Here is a 15,005-nt window from a genome sequence, read left to right on the forward strand (position 1 = left end):
TGAGGGAGCTCACGAGGCAGAAAATTGAGAGGAATATAGAGCAGCAAGCATCCAGTTCAACAAGGAAATAAGAATACAAGGACTCTTCTCTACCCAAATCAAACCACAGACGCTATCTGCAGGATGCACTTTAAGGGGCCGATTAATGCTGTTTTGTTTTCATAATAATATTTCCATCCCGTGCCGTCAATGCTTGTCAGTATTTGCACTCTGAATTCAAAGTACCTGAGTTTCTGTGACAAATATGTGTTGTTACCACTGAACACATATTTGTCACAGAAACTCAGGTACTTTGCAAAGGATTAGAAGGGTGCAACGCTGCGGTGTGAGGTCCTAAGCTGTGTCCGGATGTCACTCTTACTATACTCTGCAGGCTCAGAAACAATAAAGGATTCATGACAATGTAGGAAACATAAAACAACATCACAGATTGTTAACGGTTTGATCTTTTAGTCATGCTCATGCCCATTCTAGACATTTTGGCATGGACATAATTGCCATTATACAAGCCTTACGTCTGTCAAATCTTACTGGATCCATAAAAGTTTGGGTTTTTTTTAAACTGCAGTAAAAAGCCAGTGTACACCCTTAGCCACTCTTTTGAGCTCTGGTCCTTTTTTAACAGCCTCAGATCTTCTATTTTCATTTTTTGCATTTTATGTATTGAATTTACTCATTAAGCTCACAGGGTATAGCAACTCAAGTTTGGTATTAGAGGATTGCATTGTATGTCAGTAAGCAGTGATAGGGATGGTCTCAAAGATGGCTATGGGTGTCAGAGCAGCAGTTTTGTGTCACTATTCTGCTGCAACACGACCAGGTTAGTGTGTGACTTTGGGTATAGAAAAGTTATGAAATGAATCTAACTGAGACGTATCAGAGAATCTGAAATTTAACTGTACGAACCCACTGTGTGCATCGTTCTGCGTCCTCACTGTTCTGTGGAAAACATGACAACAAGGATCAAAAAGAGAACAGATGTTTAAAACTGGTTGAAATTATCCCAAGATTCCCATCAGCTTCCAAGCACTCGCGGCCTCAATCTCTAATAAATATAACGAGATCACAGGCTGTCTGTTGGGCAATGGACCTCAGGTTAGGGTTTACGATAGTGAATCCTCTCATTCCTCACTGAATTCCTCAAGCTGCCATATTTCATCAGTCTGGGATCCTCAGTGCATCCCAGAGCTCATTTTGTGATGAAATGTTGTAATTTACTTTCTTGGTCTAGCCACATTTTTACCCCACCTACCTCGTCTACTTCTATTGCAGTTCCTGATTTCCTATATTCTCTCAAATTACTTCTCAGGTCTCCATGATAGAGAGTGATAGCAAGTTCTCCTCTGTGTAGAAGAGAAGTGATAGTGAAAAGAGAAAAAGGACACACAGCTGCAGTAATTTGTTTGAATTACACAGAATGCTGCTGAAGAGTGTTTTGTTTTTCACATGTTGATGATGACAAAGCACAGAAAAAGTTGCTGGGAATGGATTTTAAGATGGCAACAATCACAGTTTCACCCATGTGGGGTGAAAAAGTAGCTTATTGTTAAATCACTGTAAAATGAAATGTGAATAAGTGATTTCTCTGTAACAATATCTTCAATTATTAGCAATAACATAAACCTAAAGGGTTGTTCATTATCCAGGGGAAAAAAATGACTAAATGTGATAAGAATAAAAAAAATAAATTCACAAGAAACCTAAAAACTGAAATGGACCTAGATGAAGAGGCGCAACCATTTTTTTTCATGTAATAAAAATAATTTCATTATTCATTCATTATTTACGTGATATTGGCTAAATTTAAGACCTACTTTATCTTATCTTATCATAAACAATTTAAACCTGTCCTGCCCCCTAACATAAAATAAAGTCCAGTGCGAGTCATTCTATTCATCTGGACTGGAGTGGTGGAGCAGTGCACTTAGAGGAGGTGCCTCTTTAAATACTGATGGATGCTCAAAAGATTCATTGTGTCACCTACCAGTATGATTCAGCTTTCCTCCCAGGTAAGACTGTGGAAGCAGTATTTAGATAGTTTTTATGTTAGTCTGCTCAGAGCTGGCCGTAGTCAAACATGATAATGATGACAGGAAGCCAGAAGTGCCAAACTTTTGTTTGTACTCGAGCATTCCTGGGACCTGTAAACTCAGAGCGTGAGCGTTTCTTGGAGGATGCAAAAATATGCTGATCTGAGGTAACTGAGGAGCAAACTTTCTGAAAAAAAGTGAAATACCTGCAGTTTGCAGAAATTCGCCTGATTATTCTGTTTTCTTCACACTGGAAATTCCATAAAATCTTGCAAGAAATTGCTTTCTGGCCTAATGCTCCTGTCCTTTCAAATGTTCATTACCTTCAAATTCTTACAAGTGCTTACAAGGCACAACCTGCATTTCAAACTTCAAAACTAGAAAAATTTGCATTTCCTGCGAAAATGCTGTGTGAATGCCTTGTAGTAGAATCTGAAAACAGCAGAAGGAGAACAATCTGCTGAAAAGAGCTGAAGTTTGTGCCGAAAACAGCTAAAGAATCTGGAATTTTTGCTGAAAAGAGGTGAAAGTCAAAAATTCTGCTAAAAAGCAGTGAAGAAGCCTAAACTTGCACTGAAAAGATTGAAAAAAAAAAAAAGACCGAAAGACTTAAACTATCTCCTGAAAAGAAGGTTTGCCACAAGCTGGGTTCAAACCCAGGCCTCCTGGCGTCAAGGCAGGAACTCATCTCACTGAGCCAAACTGGTTCACAGTATACAGAGAAGAGAACTGAATATTCTGCTTAAATGAGCAGAAGCAGTAGCGATTTGTGCTGATAAGAGGTGAAAAAGCTGAAAATTCGGCTAAAAAGAGGTGTATCAGCAGAATTTCTGCAGAAAAGAGGTAAAGAAGCAGAACGTTGTGCTGAAAAGAGGTTTCTGCTGAAAACAGCTGAAAAAGCTGGGATTTGTGCTGAAAAGGGGTGAGAAGCTTAAATTTGTATTGAAAACAGTTTAAAAAAAAAAAGTAACTATGAACTGAAAAAATTGTTGCCATAAGCGGGATTTGAACCCGGGCCTCCCGCTCTGAGAACGGCTGCTCATCTCACTGAGCTAAAACACAGCTCAACCCAGCAAGCAAAATCAGTGACCACACGGATGATGTGGTCCATTCATGTCAATGGGCAAAAAAATTGCATAAAAAATTAAATATCTCAAAAAGTATAGAAGTAATGAGAACCAAAAGCCAGAGCGGGCATTAGCAGAAAGAGCAGAATTTTTTAAAGTTTGAATGGCGAAAATCGGATAAAAAACTGTGGAAGTACTTCCACGGCGAAGAATCATGGGGCAACTAGAATAAAGTATAAAGAATAAAGAGAAACAGGAACTCAATAATGCGAATGCCTGTGAGGTATTCACACAATAAATGCTTATTGTGCACTTATGAGCTTCATTTTGTCTTGATTTATGATTCATGATTGCTGAACGTTTTACAAAAGTAACTATTTTCAAATAATGACTCAAGTGACCCTATCTCGCTTGGATTGCTGTATTTTTTTAAACGTGGTATCATTTTTAACAGTTTTATTGTCAGTAACTCAGATTTAAAGGAGGAGAACCCCAGTTTGACAATGGTAACCCTTTAGAGCTTAATTCAGTGACACTGAGGAAATTAAAGTAATTAACTGAAGAGTTTATTTAATGGGAAAAGAAAAGTTTTTTCCTGCTTTTGTTTGGGGCTTCTTTTTTTTACTTTTTATTGCTAAACTTTCATATTACGCTTAAGAATCCCTGATATATATTTTAAAATTGTGAATTGTCTTTTCAGTGTCTGGATGCTGTTAGCTGAATGTATTAAACATAGAGTCTGAACTCGTTTTTCAGTGTTAAATAGTTGGCTCGTTAGCAATACTGTTGTTTTGATGTCAGATATTTGCTCTTTAAACATCACTTTGATATTCAATTGTTATAAACAGTAATATAGTCGTAGTTTTGTATATTCGGTTTATAAAGATCACCCATCATATTTGTAAAGATGAAGATTTTCTTTAAAAAAAGACTCCCTTTTTTGCTAACTGTGGTTGCATCAGCGTGGCATCATCCCATCTCTGCTGAATTGTCTTCCTAACAACACCCATGCTCTTCCTAAACTGAGGAGTTGACAGTCACTTTCATGGCTTTTTTTTTTCCAACCGCATCGGCAGATTGGTGACTGTCAGGTGTTGAGAAAAAGAGACAATTCGAAAAATGGCAAAATGTCACATGTTTCATGCTTTGAAAGAGTTAAGCGTTCAAAATGTCCTTGATCTTCGCATATAGCCCAGAAAAAACATACGAATTGACTTAAGATGTGCAACATTCATGCCAGTACCACAATGACTTACTAACTTCATTTGACTTTAAAGTTTTGCATTGTCCTTACTTTTAAACAGCACATCCTGTCTGCAACACACCGCATGCAAAGCTTTTTATGCTTTCAGCTGCACCCAGTGTTTCAGTGTTATGTAACTGTTCTCCAGTGTGTCAGCATTTGGCACCAATTAACCAGGTTTATTTGTCCGTGTGCCTATTGTGCCTAGTGAGTAAAAGTGTTTCTGAATCCACTGTGGAATTGTCAGGGGGTTTATGGACCGTGAAAACTGTGATTCCAGTTTGATCATTTGACATCGCTGCATTAAATGACTGCTGTGATTTTTTGTGATAATTACAGGATTGTGAAATTTCACACCCACTATAGAGGCGAGACACCTATGCAAGATGTTACAATGGGCTTTTCAATAAAAAGCTCAAAAAAGAAAAGAAATGGCAGTCATTTGGTCTAAAGAATAAAACAAAAGAAAATAATAAAAAGAAAAACATAATAAAACAAAAGAAAATAAAAAGAAAAACATAGTAAATGAAAATCATAGTAAATGAAAGAACAAGTGGAAAAAACAAGAAAAAATAATAAAACTACAAAAAATAAAGGATAAAAACCTTATATTTTAAAACGAAAACTTACAAAAAAGAAAAGGATGAAAAGTAAAATGAAAACTTTATAGTTGAAAATGATGAAAACCTAATATGTAAAATGAGAACTTCAAAAAATACAAGGATAAAAACCTTATATTTAAAATGATGAAAACCTTAAATTGAAAACTTTATATGTAAAATAATGAAAACTTCATGTTTAAAATGAAAACTTCAAAGAAAATAAAAGCATGAAAACCTGCATAAACTACTAATGTTTTAATCAGTGCATGATCACTTGACAAGTCATTTTTAATCACCACGTCATTTATTAGCAGCTAGTACAAGTTCTCCTCTAACAGAATTGCAACGGGATGTTGTTCTTCTTGAGGCACGGCAACATAAGCAGTCATTGTAGTTGTTATCATCTTTGAAATCATTACTCTTAGGCATGGCAACACACACAACACTAATATGAGCAGTGCTATCATGATGAGACCTAGAAGAAAAAATGGCTTTGCTACAGCAGCCATCCATGAACCGCTGAACAGCCAGTCAAGCCAGCCTTGTGCTGTAGCTGCTCCAGGTGTGTGGTCAGTGACATATTTTTGCAGAGCGGTCAAATTCTGCAAAGCTTCATAAATGTCTCCTCCAGTTTCGTATCCATCAGGGATAAAAGTGCAACATGTTTCCCCGATCAGCTTGCAAACTCCTCCTTGTGATGCTGTTAGCAGGTCTAGTGTCAGTCTGTTCTGCAGCACCATCGTTCTGATGGCCTGCTGTTCTCCTGCTAAGGCGGTTCCCAGGGTCTTAGTCAAGTTGATGTGTCGTAGCAGAGCATATCGGTTGATCTCCACGTGATCTCGCACCTCGGCAACTCCAATGCCGGGGATCAAGCTCTGTAAGAATTTCACTCCTCCTCCCCAGATGCGAAACTCTCCCGGCACTCCAGTGTCCACGGTAATGCCGAAAGAATTGGGGGAGGCGATGTCCACTTCACGTCTCTGCCGGCTGCTTGGGTGATGTGCAACACTTTGCATGAAGAAAACATGATCTGATAATTCCACCAGGGCGCACAGACCTCCCCAACCTTCAGGGAGTGACAGATAAGCCTTGTTGCCACATAGGAAGTACCAGTCAGCCAAAACTCTGGTTCCTCTGCTGCTGGGTGCCGTCCGTGCACATCCTGTCTGGTACTGAGTCTTTGTTTGTAGTGGCATTCGGTAGCTGTAGTCAGAGCGACAGTTTAGGCCCATCAGCGTCGTGTCACTGGCACAGGTGGCGTTGATTGAACAGGCCATACACTTCCTCTCGTTCCTTGGTGGGCAGAAAGTGTATATGGACTTACATAGGTGAGTAGGCAGCTCCCCCACTGCCCGCGATCCATTGTTCATCACACATACTGGCAGTTGTGATGCGTTCAGTTTGTTCAGTAGAATTACATCAGGCAGTGGGTCTGAGACTTGGGGCCAGGTAAGTAGGTAGGTCTGTCCGGAACAGTTCACATTTGTGAGTGATGATGACCTCCAGGTTGCTTTTGCTGGGATGCTGTAGTTGGCTTTGGACCAAAGAGTACCGTAGCCTGGATGTGTTGCCAGGCCCAACAGGCACCAACTGCGATCTTCAGGTATGCTGTACGGCCACAGGCCAGACGTCTGTGAGGATAGGGGCATATGGGTACATGCATAGCAGTCAGTTTTGTTATTCAAGTGAGCTGTAGTGTTCATAAACTGCCACCAGAAGTTAGTGGCGTAGCCATGGGGAAACTTGGTGTACTTTCCTTTGTCATACAGTGTCTGCCTTTTCTCCATATAGCGTGACTTGTTGTCCCTCATGGAAGCAAAGGTGAGGAGCCCGGCCATGGTCAGGGCCGCTGCAGTTATTAGGAGCCACCACCTCATGACAACAGGACACACCCTCCTGTCGTGAGTAGACCCCCCGGCCAGAAAGGCTGTTCCCTCCACCGGGCGAGATCACAACAATTGGGCGAGCCTGTGTCGGCTGAGTTTAGATGGCTTCACTTACTCGCCTGCAGTGACTCTGATGGATCCAGGATGGTCGTTCCGCAATTTTGCAAGCGGTCGGTGTAGTGAGGAGGACTTGGTATGGCCCCTCCCACCTGGGTGTGCTCCAGTTTTTCCTTTGGAGCACCTTGATCAGAACCCAGTCACCGGGCTTTAGTCTGCAAGACACTGGAGAAACATCATCAGGTTGTTGATTATGTACAACGATCTCTTTGTTTTCTAACAGCTTAGACATCCACTCTGCTAATGTGTTTTCTCTGATTGCTTTGTCTATTGGTTGACTGGTAATAGGCAGTGGAAACGGCCTACCATGAATGATTTCAAATGGAGTTAGTTTATGGGAGCCTTGTGTTAAGCGCATCCACATTTTCACTAAACCCAAACATTCAGGCCACGGCCTTCCTGTTTCTGCCATGCATTTCCTGAGCCTTTGTTTTATAGTGCCGTTAGTTCTCTCTACAAGGCCTGCACTCTGAGGGTGATAAGCACAGTGGTGTTTTATGCTGAAACCGAGTGCTTCAGAGACCTTAGTGATGACATCATTTACAAAATGAGTGCCGTTGTCTGACCGTATCAAAGCTGGGATGCCATATGTGGGTATGAAGTGATTGCACAGGCACTTTGCTACTGAAATTGCATCTGCCTTTTTCACTGGATAGATTTCCGGCCACTTTGAGAACACGTCTATAACCACTAGGGCGTATTTTGACCCTTGACATTCGCTTAGTTCAATAAAATCCATATGAATTGTGTGAAAAGGATGAGGCGGAGTTGGAAAACGGCCTCTTTGTGGTCGCAGGTTACCCTGAGCATTATATTTTTGACACGTCATGCACGTTCTGACAAATTGTTTTGCTGAAGTTTCAAAATTTACAGTGTAAAAATGAGTGTTGACAATACAGGTCATTCCCCCCGATGACAAATGCGTACAGCCATGAGTCACTAATGCCGCCATTTTGTGGAGCGATTTTGGCAACACTGGCTTGCCATAACACATCATTAAATCGTTTGTCAGAACTGCACCGTGTTTTAGCCATTTTGCCTGCTCTGCTGTGCTTGCTGCTTTTTGTTCACTTTGCAACACATCCAGTGGAATCTGATGTGTGTTTACTGCCATCAATGTCATGTGTGTTTTTTGTGCCGCCTGTTTTGCGGCTCTGTCAGCAAAATTGTTGCCTGTAGTAATAAAAGAGCCATCAGTTTTGTGTGCTGCACATTTACACAATGCGAGTTGTTGTGGTAAATGTATTACAGTCAGCAGGCGTTGTAAGAGGCTTGCATGCTGGACTGGTTTACCGGTTGATGTAATCATTCCTCTGTTTTGCCAGAGCTTTGCGAAATGATGCACAGCAGAGAAAACATACTGGCTGTCTGTATAAATGTTTATTGGTTTATCTTTGTGGATTTCACATGCACGAATAACAGCTATCAGCTCAGCGCTCTGTGCAGAATATGAAGAAGAAAGTGGTTTTGCTTCTATTATTCTACTGTCTGTGGTTACTGCGTAACCTACACAATTACGGCCTGTGTTGTCTTTAGAGGCTGATCCGTCCACAAAGACATCAGTAAAACCAGCTTGTGGCTCAGCATGAATGTCAGGGCGGGGTTTGGTGTCTTTGTCTAATTCTGCATGGCAGTTGTGCACATCTCCATCAGCTGGTGTGCTCACTAGAGTCCCTGGATTCAGTGTGCCACATTTTTCCAGTGTGATGTGAGACTGTGATAGTAAAATGCCTACATACGATAGCTGTCTGGCATGAGTGAGGTAAGAGAGATTGGCTTGCAGCAGTATAGATGTGACAGCATGCGGGACCTTGACAACTAGTTTGTGGCCTAAGACAATGTCTGCTGACTTCTTTACTGCTTCTGTGGCCGCTGCACAGCTTTGGACGCAAGTCGGCAGGCCCGAAACTACAGCGTCTAATTTACACGAGTAGAATGCTAAAGGGCGCTGTTTGTCACCAAAAGCCTGTGTCAGAACTGCCTTCATGTAGCCGGCCCCCCCATCAACATGCAGCACGAAAGGCTTGTCATAATCAGGCAGGGCCAGGACTACATTTGTTTGTAAAGCCACCTTTAGGTTAGTAAATGCTGTGTCTGCCTCTACCGTCCACGTTATTGTGTCGCGCAAAGCGAGGTTTTTGCCATAAATCATGTCTTGGAGTGGCTGAACTGTTAGTGCATACTCTGGAATCCAAGCTCTACAGAAATTACACAAACCTAAAAAACTCATCATCTGTTGTTTTGTTTTAGGTTTGGGTGTGTTTTGCACTGCCAGCTTTCTGGTTCCCAGCAGTGTTTTGCCCTGGCCTGTGAGTGTGTGTCCGAGATATGTAACGTTATCACTCCACAGCTGCAGTTTGTGTTTTGAGACTTTGTGGCCCTGTTCAGCCAAATGCTGTAGCACAGCAAGTGTGTTGTCTTTGCACGCCTGCTGTGTGTGACCGGTTATTAAAATGTCATCTACATACAGCAAGTATTGACCTAGCTGTGGGAGCTTACAGCTAGACATTGACTTCTTCAGTGCTTCTGCATAGAGGGTTGGGCTATTCTGGAAACCCTGGGGCAAACGAGTGTATGTGTACCTCTGACCCTCATAGGTGAAGCCAAACAATGGCTGTGAGTCTGGATGTAGTGGAACTGAGAAAAAGGCGTTTGAAAGGTCGATTACTGAGAACCACTGTTCGTTCGGTGTGACCTGATTTAAAATAGTGTGTGGATTAGCAACCACAGGTGAGATTTGTTCAGTCACTTCGTTTATAGCTCTCAGGTCATGTACTAGACGGTATGCACCCGCGGTCGCTTTTTTAACAGGAAAGATAGGAGTGTTGCAGGTGGCTGTCTTTGTTTTTATTAAAATTCCTGCCTTCTCCATGTCCGCTATCACTGGGCGAATGCCATGTCTAGCCTCAGCAGTGAGTGGGTATTGAGATATCAGTGGTCTGTGTTTTGAGAGAGGTTTTACTCTTACTTCATCAGCATTTTTTATAAGGCCTACATCAGCAGGGCCTGTAGACCAGAGAGTTTCAGGCAGCTGAGCTAGTGCTGCCTGGTGTCATTCAGTCAGTTGTGCGTGTGTTTCAGCGGCATCGGCTAGGTGTACAGCGGGCCTGACTGTGACCACCCAACCCAGTGTGTATCGGAAACACCCTGTCCGGCGGCCTTGCAGCCAGCCTTCATGAGTGTCTTCCGTTTTTTCATAAGTGTCTGCTTCAACCCTGGCTAACACATTTCCTAAATCTTTCCAGTCTGAATGATAGTCATGCGCTACAGACACGTGTGGCTTAGGCATGCGGTTCAAAGCCTTCACGGCTGCTGATTGGATTACTGAGCACACTGCATTTCCCGACTTTGTGACATACAGGTGTTGTAAAGTCAAACTCTGTTGTCCTAGCTTCCACACTTGCTTATCGTAAAGTGGGTCTGGACCTGGAGTTTGTTTAAATCTCAACGTGTTGTGATAGTCAGTGGGTTTCTGGAAATAGGATGTGGGGGGTGTGTATTTGCGGGCCACATTGTGTAGTTTTGTGAGCTCGGGCAACTCAAGAGTCCAGTAATAATGTGGGACACCGTAGCCTTGAGAGAGACACACGTTGCTGCTGTGTGCCGTGTTAATGCTATCTGGCTCTGGTGTGTTGTCATTTAGCATGCATTCAGCAATCATGCCATTCTCTTCCGGTACCACGCCTATCTTGAGTTCTGTCAGAGCGTCTCTTCCTAGTAGGTTTACTGGGCATGAGGGGTCATATATGCATTTAATGAAGCACTTGCGGCCACTTTCGGTATGCATTAATTCTAACGGGGCAGTTAGTTGTTGTACAGTGGTGTGGCCTGTGGCTGACTTCACAACTAATGTGTCTTTTGAGTACTGTAAGTTTTTAGGCGGCTGCCTTAGAACCGTTTTACATGCTCCGGTGTCACACAACATTTGGATTGGTTGCCCGTTCACGTGAATTAGCAGCATTGGTTTGTATTCTGACCCTAATAGCAATTGTTCTATGTTAAAAACTTCCCCTCCCTCATCAACGTTCATGTCTTGTGTGTTTTCTAGTCACATGTCGCTGTTCTCCATAGATTCGCCACTGTTTTGCCTGTCATTGTTTCTCCTCTTATTTTGTGTCTGTGGCTTGCTCCTGCAATCTCGTGCAAAATGACCTTCTCTCCCACAGTTAAAACAGGCATTGTCTTTGAAATATCTGCTGTTTCTGTTTGGGTGTTTGTGGCCTTGCTGCCGATTGCCTTGCTTCCCTCTCTGCCTCTGATAGCCTCCCGAAAATGCAAGGAAACCTGTCTCTGAATCTATGGTGAAGACGTCAGCCTTATTTTTCTGTTTGTGCACTTTTGTGGCGTGTTCAGCATGTAACAGGGCATCCGGCAGGTTGCCAGTGGTCATTGTGACCCAATGTTTCTCTACATGTGCTCTTATTGGTGGGAGTAGGCCATTTAGAAATGCATTTTTTAACTGCTGCTGGAATGGCGTTGCATCGCCATCGGCATAATCTAAACCTGAATGCTGCCTAAAAACTGGGCGCAGGCGGTCTAAAAAGTCTGATGCAGTTTCATTTTCTTTCTGTTTCACTTCTCCTATTTTATTGTAGTTTGGCTTGGGGGCCAGTTGTAATTTCACACGTTCATAGAAGTTATGTAGTTGGCCTTCTAAATCAGGGTCACCTGCACGCAGGGGTTGTGGTCCGTTGCCGACCACTAAAGAATCTAAAGGATTATTGATTGCCCCCCCAGTGAAAGAGCCTTTCACTGAGCCAAACTTCAAACCTAAAAGATCTTGAAGTACCTGGTACATTTCATGACCGTTTAAATACCACTGAGTCCTAATTGCTTCAACTGCTCTCTTCCATATGTCAAAACCGTCATGCAGGGGCGGGACATCTTTAAGAACGTTTTTGCGATCCTCATGTGACCATGGTCTAAACACAAGAATTGTGGGGTGTGCGTCTTGCTGCCCCATAGGTCCAATCGGCTGACCATATCTGGGGTTAGGTGAACTTATTAATGGAAATACTCCTGGGGGGCTTGGGGGGTCAGGCCATATTTCCCTGCCTATATGATCTTCCCCTATATCTGCTTCAGGTGCAGGTGTTAATGACATTTTAGCTAAATCTGCCTGCACTGAACCATAAGGGTTATTCACAGCTGCATCTTTGTCTGTTTGCTTGGGAGTTGATGCAGAGGCAGTAACATAGGGGGGAGGGGCTGCAGCCGTTGCTTCAGGCACCTCACAGCTTTGCTTTTGTTTTTTATTCTGTCTCTTTTCTCTATTCTCAGCACGTCTCTGTTGCTCTTTTTTCCATGCATCTAGGAAAGTTAATTCATGTGTGCGTTTTCCTTTCTTTCTAAGATTTGTGGTTGCACTTATTTCCTTTAATAAGCTATCTTTGAGCTGTGTTAAAGCTGCGGGGCTGCACGTACCCTCCCACCCAGGACATGACGTCTTTTTAGGATTACGCCATCTCCTTGCGCTGATTTTTCCTGCACCTGGATATTTATTTTCTATCCACTGTTCGTCATTAATGAACTTTTGTGTATACTGCCCATTATTGGCAACAGGTTTAGAGGTTTTATTCCCCATTTTTCAATTTTTTATTATTTAGTGTATCTTACTTATGTATTTATTTATTTAGTTTTATTTATTTATTTATACACTGGCAATACAGCTGCTATCCACCTTCGCTGGTATGAGGAATGAGAGTGGTTGTTCACACGCCCTTCTACTTTCGGACTATTTCCAAAAGCGGTGTGAACTTTACGAGGCGGAACTCGACCGTTCTCCCAAGCCACCAGCACTTCAGCGAACAGCAGTGAAAGAAAAACACAGTAGGAGCGGCTCAGTCTCTTATTGGACCGTGAAAATTCAGCTTGCTCCGTTAATTAAAACAATACACACACACACATTCACATTCACAGCTTTGACGCGCGCGACCGGAACCCTTATAATAAGGGGAGCTCCCAGAGCTACTTACTCCCTAGACCCAGTCTAGACCCAGCTGGGGGAGCTACCCAGAGCTCCAAAGCTACCAGTCGACGAGCTCCCAGAGCTACCAGTCGACGAGCTACGCTACCAGTCGACGAGCTTCCAAAGCTACCAGTCGACGAGCTACTTCCGCTATTTTAAATTCCCTGAATTCAAAATGCGATTTTACGCAAGATTGTGTCAGTGTGTCTGTATCTACCTGGTCAGTGTCGCCGGGTCTGGTCCACCTCGATCGGGCCCCACCACCGTGGGTCGCTTTCTAAGAACGTTGGCCAAGACTCGAATTTAACGCCCTTGGTCTTTGACCACACACCTAGTATGTGGGCTGTCGACAGACGAGCAACGTGGACTGGTCACGGAGATGGGACACGATGGAGGCGCTCCGGCTCGAAGGACCAAGAAATGTTGGGGGAAAACTCTGTAAAAAACCCAGGAGAAATAAAGACACAATGAGACAAAGTTACTTTCTTTATCAAACGTGTACACGGGTGAGCTGCTAAGAACAACTCACACCATGCACAGTGGCTTGGTAATTTTTATAGGAAAGACAGTGAGAACAGGATAAGAAAATACAAAACAAATAAAATAAACAACTCCATATGTGGCGCTAGTCTCGTCAGCAGAGAGCTGGGAGAAGGCTGTGAGAGATAAAACAATCTAAAACAATATGTCCCAAAACAGTATGTCTTTGCTGGGAAAGTCTAAAAAGATTATTCTAAACTAATCTAACCATAGGCAAAGGGCAGACAAAAGGCATCTTTGTACATTTAAAAGAAGGTAAAGAAACATAGAATCATTTTTCCTGTAACACTCTCCCAATGTAACAGTTTACCACTATGTGAGTTGTTAAGAAATGTTAAGTGGTGAATCACTTGAGTATCCTTTATTTTATTATCTGTTAGACTGCATTTGTGTGCGATGTGATGCATTTAGCATTGTTTTTCTGATTTATAGGTGTCTTCTGATCAGCAAGGAGGGCAAAACATTCATTTTCAAGCTAAGCTTTGGCTGATAAACAGAGTTCATGAGGTCTTACAAAGACCGAGTACTTTGAAGACCCTGGCTTATCAGCAGAAGGTAGGGCAATGACAAATATTTTTAAAATAAAATATTTTAAAGGACATTTTACAGACCGAATTTCATAAAATGCTTTCAATTTGATTCAAATTTTCTTCATATAGCGTTAAATAAAAACAACAGTCGACTCAAGGCACTTTGTACTGTAAGGTAAAAACCCTACAATAATGGAAAGAACACCCAAAAAAATCAAGGAACACTCCCCTCCTCTTGGTCACGGTGGGAAAGAAAAACTTCCTTTTGAAAGGAAGAAAAAGAAGAGTGCCTCTTCTTTCTGCTCCCATCCCTACTCATGTTTATTGCCACTTGACGGACTGTTTATTCTTGTAACAGATCTGATCTTGAACTGTGTGTTGACCTGACTATAAATTAAATCCTAAGCATTAAATCCTGAGGTCAAACACTCAGGTTAAACACAAACTTAACAACGTAATGTATGCGGTACAGTGCAGTGAGGAATGCTCAGACCTCTACATTGGAGAGACCAAACAGCCACTCCATAAATGCATGGCACAACATAGAAGAGCCACCTCGACAGGACAAGACTCGGCTGTCCATCTGCATCTAAAGGACAAAGGTCACTCTTTTGAGGACGCCAATGTTCACATTTTGGACAGAGAAGATAGATGGTTTGAAAGAGGAGTGAAAGAAGCCATCTATGTCCACTGTGAATGACACCAACTGTCTGTCATCTATAATGACCTCAGGAAATCACATGAAGGGTGGGGCTAGGTTTCACAATGGTTTTACCTCAAACCTTGCCTGATTGTGACCCACCCCGTTTTCACTCCTTGGGTTGTGTGATTAGGTAGAGGATCAATAGGGGGTCCATGACCCCCTTGGGGGACACTCCCATAGGGCTTAAAAATCTGCGACTTTCCACCAGTTGCTCTTAGAACTGAAGAAGCTTCTCGGATGAGAGGTGAAACATCTTCAAGCGAATTAAGGGAGTCCAGATGCTTTTCTATCCAAGCTCCTTAGACTGTATATGATAAAG

At 42.4% G+C, this 15,005-nt stretch overlaps 1 protein-coding gene across 1 annotated transcript; it reads right to left on the reverse strand.

The window, feature by feature from the left end:
• Nucleotides 1–4,773: 4,773 nt before the first annotated feature.
• Nucleotides 4,774–13,737, reverse strand: LOC146701349 (uncharacterized). The gene is made up of 2 exons (XM_085467759.1): nucleotides 13,131–13,737; nucleotides 4,774–7,110 (listed from the first exon to the last, which is right to left on the reverse strand). The coding sequence occupies exon 2, from the start codon at nucleotides 6,817–6,819 to the stop codon at nucleotides 5,257–5,259; it is 1,563 nt and encodes a 520-aa protein (XP_085323885.1). The 5' UTR covers nucleotides 6,820–7,110; nucleotides 13,131–13,737; the 3' UTR covers nucleotides 4,774–5,256.
• Nucleotides 13,738–15,005: the final 1,268 nt, after the last annotated feature.

This window comes from Copadichromis virginalis, linkage group LG9 (assembly GCF_057382275.1).
Source record: "Copadichromis virginalis isolate Kocher_CV1m ecotype Utaka linkage group LG9, C_Virginalis_male_GT1.1, whole genome shotgun sequence".
Taxonomy (NCBI): domain Eukaryota; kingdom Metazoa; phylum Chordata; class Actinopteri; order Cichliformes; family Cichlidae; genus Copadichromis; species Copadichromis virginalis.